General features: G+C 36.8%; 1 protein-coding gene across 1 annotated transcript in view; it reads right to left on the bottom strand.

Moving 5' to 3' along the window:
* LOC134851344 (uncharacterized) overlaps positions 1–16336 on the bottom strand; it is a 68573-nt gene that overhangs the window by 6028 nt on the left and 46209 nt on the right. Inside the window, exons 9-21 of the mRNA XM_063867383.1 lie at positions 12922–13071; positions 12253–12414; positions 11639–11806; positions 8520–8579; positions 7214–7351; positions 6699–6826; positions 6023–6232; positions 5410–5476; positions 4960–5092; positions 4437–4615; positions 3740–4158; positions 1493–1645; positions 679–889 (exon numbers count right to left, since the gene is read on the bottom strand). Coding sequence (XP_063723453.1) covers positions 679–889; positions 1493–1645; positions 3740–4158; positions 4437–4615; positions 4960–5092; positions 5410–5476; positions 6023–6232; positions 6699–6826; positions 7214–7351; positions 8520–8579; positions 11639–11806; positions 12253–12414; positions 12922–13071 — 2178 coding nt within the window. The remainder of the gene's footprint in view (positions 1–678; positions 890–1492; positions 1646–3739; positions 4159–4436; positions 4616–4959; positions 5093–5409; positions 5477–6022; positions 6233–6698; positions 6827–7213; positions 7352–8519; positions 8580–11638; positions 11807–12252; positions 12415–12921; positions 13072–16336) is intronic.

The raw sequence follows: 16336 nt of genomic DNA, 5'->3' as shown, positions 1-16336 counted from the left end.
TCTGTTGTTCTGTTTCGGTATAAGGCGATTGAATTAGATTCATGGGGGGTAATTTTTTATAAACTTTGTGTCTTTACTCTGAAAAATGGAATAGTTCCGACCAGTTATGCGATCCTCGGAAGTGATGCAATTTTTAAATAAATATTTTTTCGGAAATCGAATCACTTCCGATCATGACTAATGTCATGACCACTTTTTTGCTTCAGAATTAACCGAGTTTCTCAACCCGGGTGAAATTATCTAATATGATTACAACATCTCAAGCAATCAGTGTAATTATTGCGTCATCCAGCGCGACAGAAAGGACTCATGACAGAAAAGAAAAATATGTTTATAATAGCCAATCAGTTTTGAGCATTCAAAAATTAGTCTGGACCACAAAAAAATACTCTGCGCTCTGAACAAAATCAAAGAATTCGATTGGCTGAAAAATTTCTGCCATTCGGATCCTCGGTCACAAGAATTAGCCACGTGCCATGAGGATAACTTATTTGGAGATTATTCTCATCACAGAAGTTTCAAATGCGCGGAAACTTTCAAACAATCAACGCCATTTAAACTATCCAAATTGACCAATTTCTCCGCTATTTTTTGAATAGTGAACTCCGATTGGCTAAAATAGTATTCGGGCGGGTTCAACCGGTCCGTCTGACATGAGGGAACCGTGCTTTAACTTACCTCCTCCCTTGGGGTTTATAGTGGCGTAGGGGTGGTAGTTGGACTGGTTGTTGTGGCTGGCGTTGCTGTTGTTGTTGTTGTTGTTGTTGTTGTTGTTGTTGTGGTTGTTGTTGTTGTGGTTGTTGTTGTTTTGGAGTGGAGGGGACGAAACCCCGTTTGCGACCACCCCAATTGGTTCGGACTGTATTGAGGAAGTATTAGAATCATCATGCTGAAATTGAGCGGAAAACAGTCAACGATAGAAAGATAGAAAGATCATTAGCACACTTCTAGGAAGCTCTGAAAGTCTCAAATTTGTACTTGTTCAAACTTTTTGGTCTTTTTCAGCAAATCGATGACAAAATTTTCTCCTCATTTTTTCTTCATGTTTCTGTTCTCCAAAGACATTTGAAAATCAAAAGTCTGTTTTATATACCCGTTTAAAATGATTTTCAATCTTGTGTGTTTCAATCATTTGTATGTATGGACTGCAAAACTTTTGTCGGATCTCCCCTTCTATGCTATGCCTATTAACAATGCCCACTAAAAGAACTAGTTGAACCGTTAATAAAAATTTTGCACATAGTAGCAAATCCCCCCTCTTTGCTATAGGGGAAGGAAGTAGTTAAAGAGATCCATTTTATCTAAAATTAAGTCTCCAATAGGGCCGCGCGAAATATGATGTCAATTGGTTTTCAGTCGCAATCAACTCAAACACCTACATTAATTACGCCATTTGGCATAACAACTCTACAACAGTTGTTACCTCTACTCTCTACTTAAACACTTAAACTAACAGTTCTATTCATGCACTAAAAGCAGCAGCCGGTCAAACCTGTGAGGCAGTGTGTTGATCATCTTCTGTAAGGTGGCTGTTGTTGTTTGTGTTATTATTGTTGTTGTTGTTGTTGCATGTTTCGTAGAGGGGACTTGTCTTGTTGTTCACTCTTAACTGCACCTGCCCATCTGGCATCACCCAAGCACCATCCTTGAAAAGTTTCTCAAATATTTTGGGACCAAGCCAAGTGAACAACCTCCCTCCCCCCCCATCTCACTCAAGTAACGTCATGGACTGTTTTTGGAATCAAACTTCAGTGACTTGAGCTTGTTTCTCGAACCAAATGACTGTGGTTTAATACAAGTTTAGATTTATTCATGTAACAAAACTAACCGCATATCAGATGAAAGTGAAGGAAATATCAGTAATAATGGACTTTTGTGGTCTAAAATAATAACAATATAATCGATTCCCATGTTGCCCTCAGACAACAAGGTGAAATAGAAAATTCATTAAAATCCATTGTTTTATCACATTTAAAATCAATTATAATCTATTTCAAATCGATTAAAATGGATTTTTTTTCCACTTTTTTTGTTTCACGTCGTGCAAATTTTGCAAGAATTTCTGCATTCATCAATTGGGTAATGCAGAAATTTTGCAAAATGAACTACGCCGACCCAGTTTCTATACCTAAGCCTTCTCAAATAGAAAAACAATTCCATTCCTTACTAGATTATCACCATTCGCCCATTTGCCACTTTACCCCCTACCCTTCGTCAACGTTTGAAAATACAGGTCAAACAAGCCATTTTTTGAAAATTTTTGCCAACAATGCATGTCACTGTCAATGTAGTACTTTCATTCTTACATAAATACATACATGCAGAGAAGGATCTAGGATTTAAGCGAGGGGAGCGGATTTTCAAAAAAAAATCGTTTTGGCCAAAATTTCTGCGCAGCAGGCAAAATTTTGAAAAAATAGGCCAATACGGCGTTTTTAAGCACTTTAAGCACAAAAATACGCCAAATTGCGTTTTTTTGGCGCGCGCTCCCTCTTCAAAATTATTATATATTGGCGCCATCACCAAAAATGGATATCTCAAAATAGTACAAAGGGGAGACCATTTGGGTCGGCAGGGGGCCGAATCCCTATAGGGAAAGGGTGTCCGCTCCCGCCCCCCTAAATCTGCCCCTGCATACATGCATACTCAAAAAATTATCCTCCTCTATAAGCAATTTTTAAACGGATGGAAAATGCAATTTTTGGGCATTTTTCAGAAGGTTTTTGTTGAAAATTGAACTTTTTGTGCATGCACTCCCTCTCAAAATTTGTATAACAAACTTATAAAAACAAAAACAAACAAACGTTGTCCGCCTCCAATTTTCAACCACCCTTCGCCCATCCCTTCCTGAATGAAAAAAAATAAGGTTGAAAGCAACAAAATTATTAACATAAAATTAATCACGAAAATCAAAGTTGCTTAAAAAAATTTCAACAACAGGTCACGAATTTTAGTTTAAAAGTGCAAACGGCTTTTAGTTTAAAAGTGCAAAGAGAAAAAATTAATTGTATTGGAGTTTTATTGTCTTCATCTATAGAAATGAAAAATGATCGACTATATTTGGTAGGGCGACATTTCGCAATTAGCGGCAATTCGTAACAAGGCATAGGCAAGTAGACTACGCTTGCCCCACTTTGCTCCGCTGCGCTTACATTCGGCACGAGAGGAAAATTGCGCGTGAACCAGTGTTCCCCGCTTAATCTACTGCTACAAATTATCGCTTGTTACGAATCCTCGCCTGTTACAAATTGTCACCTGTTACCAATTGTCGCCTTACGATTATAATTGATTTTCATAGCAATAATTTCTATAGCAACAAAATCCATTTTCTGTTGATTAGAAATGATTGGTTTTCACTTTTGTAGACAATGACAATGATACTCAAATGCAACCGATTTTTATCCATGGAAACCCAGTGCGGTTAGGTTTGGCTAGAAAACATTTCAGCATTAGCCAAAGATAACCAATCACCACCAGCTATGTAAAAACTCATAGCTAGAAATAGATTTTCATGAAAAATAGAGCTGTTCAAACATAAAATATAAAACGGTTCTAGACAGTTTAAAAAGGATACCAATCTTGGTGGTTTTAAATTTTTGATGAAAATTACTTATAAATTTCCTCTCATTATTAGTCAAAAATTAAACTCCGAAGCAATCATAGGTGTACCATCTTACTTTTAACTCTTGCTACAATTTTTTTCATACCAGTGGTGAATTTTCTTGGACAATTTGATTACCTGCTTGTTATATGCAGCAGGACTTTTCGGTTTGTTCATTGTGTTCATACTCATGACAACCGCGTTCGGGTTGATTTGCTGGTAGACTGAATTTTGACCCCCCTGTTGGCTAATGGCGAAGGTCGACATCCGGTGGTTGTTACTCAGAGTCGCTGCCCGCATTGGGTCATTCACAACCCCCTGACCCGAGTTTGGGTAGTATCCCCCTTGATTATTGGGGTAATTTTGCACGCCCCGGTTGGTGTTCGGGAGAGTCGCGTGTCGTACGTTGGAATGGTTGCTCTCGATTTGGTTCGGCGGAGAGTGCTCGTCGGTGTTTTCTTTGATCGTGCCGTAGATGGAGTCGGTCTCGTTGTCGTGGCGACAGAGTCGAATGGTTCCGTGTGGGTTCAGTTCTTTCTCGCACTTCGGAATACCGTCTGAAACGAAGCTCACTATTCGTGTTTTTTGTTAAAGTTTATAGTCCCTATTTCTAATATTTTGAGGTATCAATTTTTGGTTGACTGATCCTAAAAAAAATTTTCTAAAGGCGCCAATATATACTAATTTTGATTTGCCGGAAAAACCCAGTTTTTTCGGTCAAAATTTTCCAAAAAGTGCTTGGGCCTGTTTTTTGTTTTGTAACTTTTGACGGCCGAAATATAATAGAAACCCTAGCCCAAAACCCTCGCGATCAAGTTTTCCTTGCCCCTCTTACCTTTTGCACTCTTGGTGTAGGGATGGTTTGAAGTGTCGATGGTGAGTGGGGGCTGGTGGTTGAAGTGGTGATTGTTCATCTGGTGGTGTTGGATCTGGTGGTACTTGGCCTGCTGCTGTCTCTTCTGCTGTTGCTGCTGCAGCTGATGCTGACTGGAGTTGCTACGCTTGGTGCACAGTCTGAAAGTATTCATAATAGTTAATTTTAATTTGTTCCTAATACTAAAAATTGGAAGCACAGAAACTGGCAAGTGGGGGAGAAACGGAAGAAGAGCCTAAGCGAGGTATCTTCAGAAAGCTTAAGCTAGAGTAGTTTAGGTTTCAAATTTTGTCCTTTTTTTGTGGTTCATTGGGAGACATAGAACACTGTCATCTCGCGGAAGCATTCAATTATTTAATTCATCATGGATTTTGGGACAAATTACTGTCTATTTTTCATTTTTCCTCGCCCGTTTGTACATGTGCTTGTTTGTTTGCGTGTGTCGGGAGGGGGAGAGGGGGGAGGGGGGGGGGGGTGTACTCACGCGATGATGATGACGATGATGAGGGTGAGGGTGATGATGATTCCGACGAGCACTGCAGATATGATTGCTATCCTCGCGTCTGGAGTGTACAGTCTGGCTGTTCGAGCAGGGCCACGCACCACCGGACACGGAACTGCGAATAGCAAATGGAGCTCAGCAAACAGCTTTTTTAAATAATTGATTCCCTTTGGCGATTGGAGTCCCAATGGTAACCAGTATTGTTTGTGTCATTAGTATACTCAATATTCAATTTTGATATAATACAGCGTTGTTATTGACTGATTTGATAAAAAGCGGTGTTATATGTTTCACATACATCGCGATACGTTTTGTTTCGATTCCCACTGGAAACCTTCACGAGATTTGAAGTTCCGGCTGTTTTGAATTGACTCGTGGAACCTTTCATCGTTTATTAAACCAATGCCAGAGATAGAAAATGGTTTCACTTACCAATTACGGATGCGGCCTTCAGAATATCTGACCATTCGCCCCAACCAGCACCGTTTTTAGCACGCACCTGAAAAAAACTACCGAAAGTCACAAACAAAAACAAAAACAAAAGAAACATAAAATTCCTAATCTGAGGTGGATCTTTGTTGCGAACAACCCCAAAGATTGTAAAAACTGTTTGCAAAAAGTAATTTTTTGTAATTTAAGAAAAAAATTTTGCTATATGATCACTGGGGAGGAAACATTCTGCGCGCGCTTCTGAGAAAATCTTGCAAAATTGTATACAAACCTTTGAAAATAATTCACTGGAAGTCGGAACCGGATGAAAAATTTTCTCGGGGTCACACCGCCTTTGAGAACTGTAAATAATTGGTCCCCTCTCCAAAAACTAGTTAGCTTAAGAGAGCATAAAGTATGTAAAATCTGTTTTGAGATACTACTATATCTCACTCTTTCACTTTAATAACGAAGTTTTGAAGAGCAATGCTTGGAAACCAATGATTATCAGGGGCTGATTTAAGAGGGAGTGGAATTGATTTCTTCTTTTTCCTCAATCTATGTGATATGGAATAATAAATGAAGGAGGTAGAAAGAGGTAGAAATAATAAATGACCCTGAAGTAGAAAGAGGTGTTGGATGGCAGTCCACTGATGTCTAGTGTGTTGCCCCCACTCTCACTCTGCTGACCCCCCTCCACCTCCCCCACCGAGGCAGTCACTATCTGCAGTCCCCAAGTGTCCCTCGAGTCTATCTTAGCCCCCACCAACTGCATGTTCTCCCTCTCCCCCAACAGGTGCGACACTGACTCCGTGTGCTCGTCCACCTGTCCAAAATTTCAAATGGGATCCATACCAAAAGAAAACTATTTGACCATTAACCGATTTAAGTATTCAAATTAAATTCAATTTTGATGTGTTCTTAATTTGATGTGTGTAACAATAAAACAATTTTAATTTATGCCAGATATTTTGAGGCTTGTTCACATTCAGTTTCAGTTAATGCCATGTCGTTGACCTTGAGCAAGTTAATCCGTCAGAGAACGGTGTTTTTTTGGTTAATTAAATATTATTGCATTTTGTAATGATTAAAAACTTTATTTCCGACGTTAAAACGAGTAGTTTTAGAGATTAATTGGTTTCGTTGGGATTTTCAAATTTTCCAATGGGGTCAATAAAAAGAAGTGCCAGTAGCTAGTTACTGAGGCAAATACATCCACACTGAATCGATATCCGGGGATGCTTGAAGAATAGATTAAATCAAAATTCTGATTTTAAAAAAACCTACACTACCTGTTCTGGAAGGTATCTCAATTCGTATTCGGACAGAATGCCTCGTGGCTCTGCCGGCGACTGCCACGTGAGTTTGATGATGGTGTCTCCGGAACACACCACTTCCAAGTTACGGGGGGCACTCGATGCTGTCACAAGAGAAAAATAAACATAAATAAGGGCAAATTATTAGTGTTACTACAATAGAATTTGTCCCTATTCGTACTAATTTATTTTAATTCCTTTGTCTTTTTTTAAAATCTTTACAATTTTGTCGGCTTGGTTAAAACTTTGACCCTAATTTGGCATTCTGAGTGTCTAACGTTAGCCAATGTTTAAATATTACTAGTTTTAGATTTTCAGGTGCATACACCACTCATAATTTTTCATGATTGTTCTATTTTTAAAAAAAAATTAGAAACAATAATTTTGCTTTTTGTCAAAATTGCGATCACTTACTTCAGTTTGTAAGAAGCTCTTTTCGGTTGGGTTGTTTATTTGCTATAGTTTTTTTTCTTATCTGTCACTCAACTTACGTGCTTGTGAAGTGAGTATTGGCAGTACACTACTCCAAGGGCCCACATGTTGACTGCTCAACACACTCCTCACTCGGAAGAAGTACTTGGTGAAGGCACGCAGACTCCTCAGTCTCAATTCGGCACTGTCAGATGAACCTAGAGGAGAAGGGGTCAAAAGGTCAAACATAACAAGTCAAACATCTAAGGTCATTTATATGAAGGTCGAAGGTCAAAAGGTCATCAAAGTTCACACGGTCATCACGATTTAAGAAGGCCAATAAGCTAGTTAAGCTCAACCTATGCATTCAACCAATTTTAAGCACATTTAAATTTAGTCGGAACGTCGAATGATATGATTTTAGTAGAAGCTCCTTAATTGCAACTAGACATGGTAACCTAACGTCTAAATAAATTAGAATATGCGATATTTGATTAAATCATTCGAAGATTGTTGTACAAACTTTGCAGAGATTACCAGCAGGTTTTTGTGATTTTGCTCTTTTAGCTGTTATAAGTTTGTTGTCGTAAATGAAACATTCGCGTGCACACTTTTGATAAGTTCCAACAAACAGTTATATACTTTTTTCACTCGTGTAAGTGCACCAATTGCTTAATGCACTGTCAAAATATTAGCGTTAGAGAATCAATAAAAAAACAGTCCAAATCAAAAGTTTGTTAGTACCTAAAGCATACATTTTACATCCAGATCAGGGGCAGATTTAGGGGGGGGGGCGGACGTTTCCTCTTCAGGGATTCGACCCCCTGCCGACCCAAAGGGTTCCCCCTTTGTACTATTTTGAGATATTCATTTTTGGCGACGGACCCTAAAAATTTTCTAAAGCCGCCTTGGGCGCCTATATATATTAGCTTTAAGGGGCAAACGCGCGCCAAAAAAAATGCAATTTTTTGGTCAAAATTTTCCAAAAAGTGCCTAAAAATGCCTTTTTTGGTCTGTTTTTTCAAAATTTTGCCTACGGCGCAGGACAAAACAGTGCTTTGGGAGAGCTACAAAAATCAATTTGGTCGACCTAAAAAAAAAGGTCGACAAAATTTTCCAACATTCCCCCTCGTGAAAATCCTAGATCCGCCCCTGATCCAGATCATCCATGATTCAGTTCAAAACATTTTCTTGGATGTGTCAACTTATCTAAAATAATAACATTGAAAAATATATCTCCGATTTCAATTACAAAGTCGAGTTTCAGGTTGGTTTCATTAACTTCAATCAATAACACCTATGTCAGGTGGGTTAAGCAGGCACAGATAAAAGAACGAGTTGTGTTCCCTTAGCCGATTGTTGTGTTTAGTTAGTTGGTTGACTTACACACTCCCACTTGTCTGAGTTGGTTGGAAAACGAAGTCGTATCTTGACATTCGGCCAAGTCTGCACAAAACAACTTCAGCTAACATAAAAATTTATACGGTTGATTTTATCTTTTTTTTTTCAAATTTTCATGATTTTAATTTCAAAAGAAGTATTTAAAACTACATCGTTGGACATTAAGTCCAGAAAAATTAACTCTCTTGTTAACCTCAAAAAAATATTTTTCGATGATTTGAAGCCCGAGCTTATCAAAAAACTATGCGAGGATCGAGAGTTCAGCGCAACTGAAACTGCATGCTATGGTCTCAAAAAAGCAACTTATCCATAGAGAGGCAGGAACTGACTTCTTATCTAGGGGTCGAATTACGTTACATGCAATTAGATTATAAAATTCAGCTTTTATTGAGCTCTTTTTTATTAGGTTTTTCTCCACTTATTGAATAGGATCCATAATAAAATCTTTATTCAACAAAATTTTTTGTTGTCCAAAAATCAACGCACAAAATCAATTCTATGAATTTTATAAAAAAAGAATAAAAAAATTGTATCAGCAGAGCAAATATGAAAGATAACTATTATGTCAAGAGCATGTAAAAACTCAATGCAATTAGGCAACCAAAAATCTGTCTCTAAAAAACTTCACTTAATTTTTTTATTCAAAATCTGGACATATTTATGCTTGTTAAAATTATACTAAACCATTTTAGGAAATTTGAATCAAGTTTAAAAGTAATTTATCTGATGTCGAGCTTAAGTTAAAAACAACTTTAAAACCTAAAAGTTGAGTGTTAGTTTTTTTGCGTCAATTGCAACACTACATATGTAGCTTGCACTATGTGAGGTGATTAAATTTTAAACTAAGCTGAAAAACGTTCCGGCAAAAATCCAAAACTTGAGTCTCAAAAAAATCCAAGACTTTCACTCTAAAGCGAACCAAAAGCAACAAATAACTTAAAAATAGAACCATTTTGTTCAATACTTTTAAAAACAAAAACTTTTGCTCATTTTTTGTAATTATAGTGAGGTAGAATTAATTTCGATACTTTTCGGCCGCTAAACATGCCAGAGCATGCTTTTTGAGCATATTTGAGTCTAAAACATAAAAATAAATCCCAAAAAATGCTGGAATTGAATTTGTTGTTAGAAATTGTAAAGTCAGCTACATATTCATTTTTTAGCTTTAGTCGTACAAAATTCTTTTTTTTTTCTAGTTCTGAAATTTTCTTATGCATTTTTCAGTTATGCAACGCTATATTTTTAATCAGATGTGTTAATTTAATGATTTGTTTATTTTGTTTCTCTTTTCACAGTTGGGAAACAGTTTCAAAACAGGAAACAGTTTCAACACCTAAAAAATGGTAGTATCCCCCAGGCTCAAAAAGCATAATACGTATATTTTGCAAACTTTGCGAACTTCACAGAGGTCGCACAAACTTTTACTGTGATTGTTTTTCTAGCAACGATCATGTGGAACAAAGTATTTCAGTTGACTGATGCGTAGTTAAGACAAGGATAGCCGGTTACTGTGCAAGTAGCATCGAAAGTTCCGACCATAGTCTTAAAAAAATACAACAAATCTTTTTCAAACTAATGTAGTTTTTTTCAGCTGTTTGATGTCTGTCTTGTTGTTTGTATTTTTTGAAAACATTTTATTCCAAAAATGTACTAATATGCTCAAAGTAAACTAACATTACCCAAGTAGTAAAACTAAGTTTTACTTTTTAGATTAAGCTATGGTAAGTTTTTAAGCAATTAAAATAAGACTGCTCGCTCGCTTATTTTGCTCAAAAAACGGCAAAAAAATCAAAACTTCAAACCGGTTTTCTCGACACTGGCAAAATTTTTTTGAAATTTTTAAATGTGGCTCGAATCACGACTGTAAGGGCTTTAATATGCTATATCACTCAACTCAGTCCGATCATGATTTTTTGTACCTAATTTTGTGTGAAAAACAGAAAAAACTGAAACAGACCCGAATACAATGTTCCTCCCCATTTTCAATTGTCGGAACAACAAACTTCAATGGTGCCTCCATCTGCAGCTCAATAATTTTTCAAAATTAAATCCTATTTCGAGAAGAAAAGTTGGATTTTTCCTTATTGCTAGCTCAATTTGATCAATGGAGCAGAGAATATATGTTTTTATTGAACAAAGTTGATCGTATATCAGCGCAAAGCCCTGAAGTTTCCGACTTGCTTAAATTGTTCTCGAACGATTTTGCAAAAAAAGTATTTCCAAACCATGACTTTGAGCTGTTAAGTGCTAAAAATTGAATTGTATATGAATTTAATACGACAAATAAGCTAGCATAGTCAACTTGAAGTCTATTTAGTTAGACGGATTCAAGAGCAGCTAAAAATTCTGAGGGAGTGAAGATTCTAGTGGTGAGCGCGACCCTGCTGAGAACTCAAATATCACCGTATCGATCCACCATTCAGCAAATGTTCGTTTTGGAAAATTATCTGCAAAAAATAAGGATATATACTCCTCACTTTCTTCGAAAGTCGGAACATACCGTGGCAGATTTTATGGGCGGACTCCATGTTTTTCACGCTTTTTCTTATTTAAAAATTGAAAATTATATGATTGAAATTTAGACGCAGAATTAGCAGTCGATTTGAAGGATAGAGAAGGCAAACGGCAGGCAACAAGACTGTAAACATAAAATCATATGATTGTCCAATTGATGAAAAATGAATTAATTATAAGGACTCTGATACTAAAAAAAAGGTAGAAACGAAAACAATTTTTACATTTTTCTGTTATGGCTTGTTTTGATGACCTTATTTGAGTTAACGTCACAAAAAACGCCTGAGCAATTGTCAATGATTCTCATTGTTAATCTTTGTCAAAAACAATATAACATTTTAGATTAGTTTTAAGTAATGCAACTATTTGGAATCAATAATCGCCTAATGAAACTGCTAAGTAAAATTTAGCATTAAGCACAAATAGTGGCGATTCGTGGCTTTTTTGGGTAATGGTCCATTTTCACAAGCCTAACTTGTAATGCTTTTGAGTGTTTTTGTATAGTCGGTGGGTATAACTAACTGGAGTCTACCATCATCAGTTTGTGATAATTTTAATAATTTTTGAATGATTGGGGTGGGATAACTAACTGGAGTCTATCATCTGGGAGGGCGAGAATGAGGAGCTGAGTGCTATCTGGTAGTTGTAGCTCTTAATGTACACTTGGTCCTCATTGCAGGGGGCTCTGTTCCACTGGATCATCACTTCGTCAGTGGAGGAGGAGAGGATCTTCAGGGTTGAGGGCGAGAATCGAAGCACTGAAAGGTTTTTTTTTAGTTTTTCAGCTTTATGATGAAGAATGAAGATGTTGAATCTCATTTAGTGACAGTTGTTTATGCTCGATTGAAAGGACAGAAAGAACGCAATTTATCACAATTAGACTTTTATTATCAGAACCTCTCAGTCAGAGGCCACTGGTGCGAATATTGCAGATGTAATCGCGATGCAATATTTCAGTTATTAAAATAAAACTTTTCAGCCGCAGAAGTTACAAAACGTTCATGTTTTACACATGACTATTTTACGTTTTTATGAGAAACTTTGCAAGTTTTAAACGCAATTATGATCTTATTTGCATACACGTGAATAAATCTGATCATAATTAGATTTAGAAAAAAAACATTCGATTGGTTTCATGTAAATATTTTTCCAATTTGGAAAAAACAAAATACAAAAAAACTCGTTGTAGTTTGTTTGAACTGACGGTCGCATTTGGTGGTGATGTTGAGACGGACGGAGGGAGCCCCCACCCCCTTCACCCCCGGGCGACTGAGTCTGATGTAGAAGGAGTAGGGGGTGAAGGGGTCCAGACCCCCCACTGTCACCTCCGGATCAGACATGTCTCCTGGCAGTGTCTCCACCAGGACTGAAACACATGAGACATCGAAACCCTGAAAACTGTCGAGTATTTTAGTCAAATTTACATGTGATAACAAAGATGCGATCGTAAATGAGGCTTTATATGGCTTCTTTTTCTTCTTCTTTTTAATGATCAGAAAAATCTTAAATTAATTAATTGTATGTGATATTTCGCAGATCCCGTTTTTTCGAACTTGTTTTTTTTTCTTCAAAATTCAATCAACCGAAAGTCATACGCTCAGATTTTTGTTACCTAATTTATTACGAAATTTGTCCAAATTCGTAGCGTGACATTATTAACTGAATAAAAATGATTATAGTTGGAAAACTTAAACTCCATTTACTTTGTACCAAAAATAGTATTCATTATTTGAAAGTAACGTGACTTTATCAAGACTTACTGTAGACTAAAAGCTTCACTAAAACCTAACTAACCAGCTAGGATACAACGCGCTTCAGTTTTCATGCAAGTTGAATCGCCCTACTAAAGGAATGTGCAGTGTAATCGACTCACCCTCTGTGTTCCTGTGCACCTGGTAGACCATGTATCCGATCAGAGGGGGATCCCCCCTGTCTGAGAACTGTTTCCACCTGTTCCACCTCACTCGCACACTCGTCTTCCCCACCTCCACTATGCGGGGGGACTCACTCAGGCGCGGCAGATCTAGAGAGAGACACAGAAATTGTTGTTATAAATAACTAAACGGTGACACCAAGTGTTTTGCAGTAGCTGTGTAAATAATAGCCCATAAGTCCCGGGTTGACCCAAAATACTACTCCTACAACATTCATATATGGAAAATTGTCTATGATAAATGATTTTCCATACATTGAAATTGTATGAATAGCATTTGTCAATAAACGCAAAAATTGATTTTATTAAATTTAATTTTTTCTCAACATTTAGGGGCAGTGTTCCAAACCGAATACAAGTGACAAAAACCTTGGTTTACTCACATTTTGTGTCACCAAAGCTTTGACCGTTTTGCATTTACAATGCATTGTAACGACCTGAATTGTCTTAGAGCTGTCTTACACATTCGATAAAATGAAACTATCAATCTTATAGAATTTAGCAAAAAATTTCAAAGATGTTTATTTCAAAAAAATAAATTTTGAGTTAAACAGTCATTGATCAAGGCAGGAGCGGATCTAGGATTTTCTTGAGGGGGGGATTTAAAAAAAAATTCGAAAATGTTTTAGGTCGACCAAATTGATTTTCCGAGCTCTGCCAGAGCACCAAAAAGACCCTGTTTTGCTGTTTTGGCCAGAATTTCTGCGCCGCAGGCAAAATTTTGAAAAAACAAGCCAAAAAACGCGTTTTTTCGGCGCGCGCACCCCCTCATAATTAGTATATATTGGCGCCATTATATACTATATTGGCGCCAATAGGAAAATTTTAGGGTACATCACCAAAAATGGATACCTCAAAATAGTACAAAGGGGGACCCTTTGGGTCGGCAGGGTGTCGAATCTCTCAGGAGAGCCATCCATCTCCCGACCCCCCCCCCCCCTAAATCCGCCCCTGGGGGGAGAGGGAGAAGAGCCTATAAGGCAAATGGCTGAAATCGAACGTATGTTTTTATTAAATTATATTAGTTTTTTTAGATCTTCATAGATACATACAGGGGCGGATCTAGGATTTTCTCGAGGGGGGATCTGGGATTTTATCCCTTTTTCTAGGTCGACCAAATTGATTTTTCGAGCTTTCCCAAAGCGCTGTTTTGTCCCTGTTTTGTCCCTGTTTTGGCCAAATTTTCTGCGCCGCAGGCAACATTTTGAAAAAATAGGCAAAAAAAGGCGTTTTTAGGCAATTTGTGGAAAATTTTGACCAAAAAAATGCGTTTTTTCGGCGCGCGCCAACCCTCAAAGTTAGTATATATTGGCGCCGAAGGCGCTTTTAGAAAAAATTTAAAGTTGGTCGGCCAAAACTGGATTTCGTTAAAGTATCAAAGGGGGGACCTTTTGGGTCGGCAGGGGGTCGAATCGCTGAGCGAAGGGGCGTCGCTCCCCCCGCCCCCCCCCTAAATTCGCCCCTGGATCAAGGCATACATAAACTTACTATACTAGGCGTTTTGAGCATTTTTAAAAAAAAATTATCCAGGGTATTGGAAAAAAAGAAATTTTCTGTAATCTAAGACTACGTTATGCACTCAAAAAAAACTTTGCACCCAAAAAAGGTGCAAAGTTTGTTGAAAAAATTGTAGGGGGCGTTTTTGAAGCAAATATTTTTGTTGTCGCCATCAAAAAAAGCTAGTCCTAAAATTTTTTTAATATATGACTATACACCGAGTTTTATGCCGAAAAAAAAGAAGAAAAAATTTTGAAGTTCGATGACACCAAATTAGCAAAATGGATGAAATTTGTGTGATTAGTATTTTTCATAGACTTTGTTTTTGAAACTGTTTGCTCAGCAGTTTTGTCTGTGGAGGTCAACCCGGGGTTTTATTAGTGACCAGACAAACAACAATGATCCAATCCAACGCCTTGATTTATTTATCCAACGTTTTGATTTCTACTAAAAAGGACAGAAAATTCTCAAGAAGAAAAACAAGAAAATTGAAATTGATTCGGAACGCGTCCACCTAAAAACTGACTTTGCGACATTTTGTTAATCTGTCGATTCGATTTGTTGCTGGTTACGAATTGTCGCCTGTTTAATGTCGCCTCGCAAATAAAGTAGCTTTCAAGTAAAGCATTGCCTTTACAGATTGTTATTAAAACAAGACTGCTCAAATCAGGGAAAAACTTTACCTTTATGCTACTTCTTTAGGCCCAACGAACAAGTGATACTTTACAAAATTCAAAAATTGATTCAACTTCGAAGTAAACAAGATTGCTCGTATCAGGGCGAAGCCCTGATAGTTCCGACTGCTTTTGAAGGTTTATGGAGCAGCAGTAATAACATAAAAACATTATATGAAATAAAATAAAATGAAATTTTTTTTTCTAAAATTTGAAATTTTTTATGAAAATCATCCCCCACACGCCATATATCGTACAAAAAGATAGTTTTCGTTCCTTGTAACACATCAATTATGGCAAATAAGCTTCGTTCAACCAATTTGGAACGATTTATAAGACGGATTAAATCTCCGCTTACGCGTTAATAGCGCGAATTATATCGCGCGTTAATTGTCCCAAATTGGTCAAAATGGCAAAAATGGAAATATTTAAACCCTCATAACTTTAAGAAAAATGATCACAGGTGAAATATCTTTTCAAATTTAAGCTCAGGACAACAATACCTTTTGAATGATATAAAAAGATTCCGTCAAAAATGGCTAGTTAAAAAGTCGAAATTTGTCTGAAGAAAAAAAAACCCACCCCGAGCACAAATATTCCGTTACTTTCGTATCGAAAGTCGGAACAATAAAAGAATGAAATAGAGCGCGCGCTGATTGTTCCAAACTAACCAAATTGGCTTGTTTTAAACTGCCATAATTTTACAAAAAATATTGCATATATATTCTTTATTTAATTGAGCCTAAACAATCGACAATTTTCATATGGTATAGAAAAGACCCTTCAAAAGTAGCCAGTTTAAAAGTCTGCAAAAATGTCTAAATCAAACTGTTTTCATGTCTACAAAAATTTTTCTGTGATTCAAAATTGAGGTTGTTGTTTTGACAGATTTACGTTTATCTTACCATATAAAAAAAAGTTTTAAAAATTGTGACTTGATACAAATCACTTATCAGAATTTTTGACTTTTGTGTGAATTATTGAGTCGGGATTATATTATAGACAGAAATTTCAACTTCCGCTCAAATGTTTTTTTTTCAGAAAGCTCGTGTTTGAGCTTACAAATTAATTTGCAAAAAATTTTTAAGCTTTTTCCTCAATTTTGATGTATTTTTCCGATGGAAAATTGCTGATCTTACATTTTTCGTTGAAAAAAGTGTATGATTTTTGTAAAAAAACGTTAA

The sequence above is a fragment of the Symsagittifera roscoffensis genome, chromosome 7, assembly GCF_963678635.1.
Source record: "Symsagittifera roscoffensis chromosome 7, txSymRosc1.1, whole genome shotgun sequence".
In the NCBI taxonomy this organism is placed as follows: domain Eukaryota; kingdom Metazoa; phylum Xenacoelomorpha; order Acoela; family Convolutidae; genus Symsagittifera; species Symsagittifera roscoffensis.
This window is presented reverse-complemented; position numbering and strand designations above follow the sequence as displayed.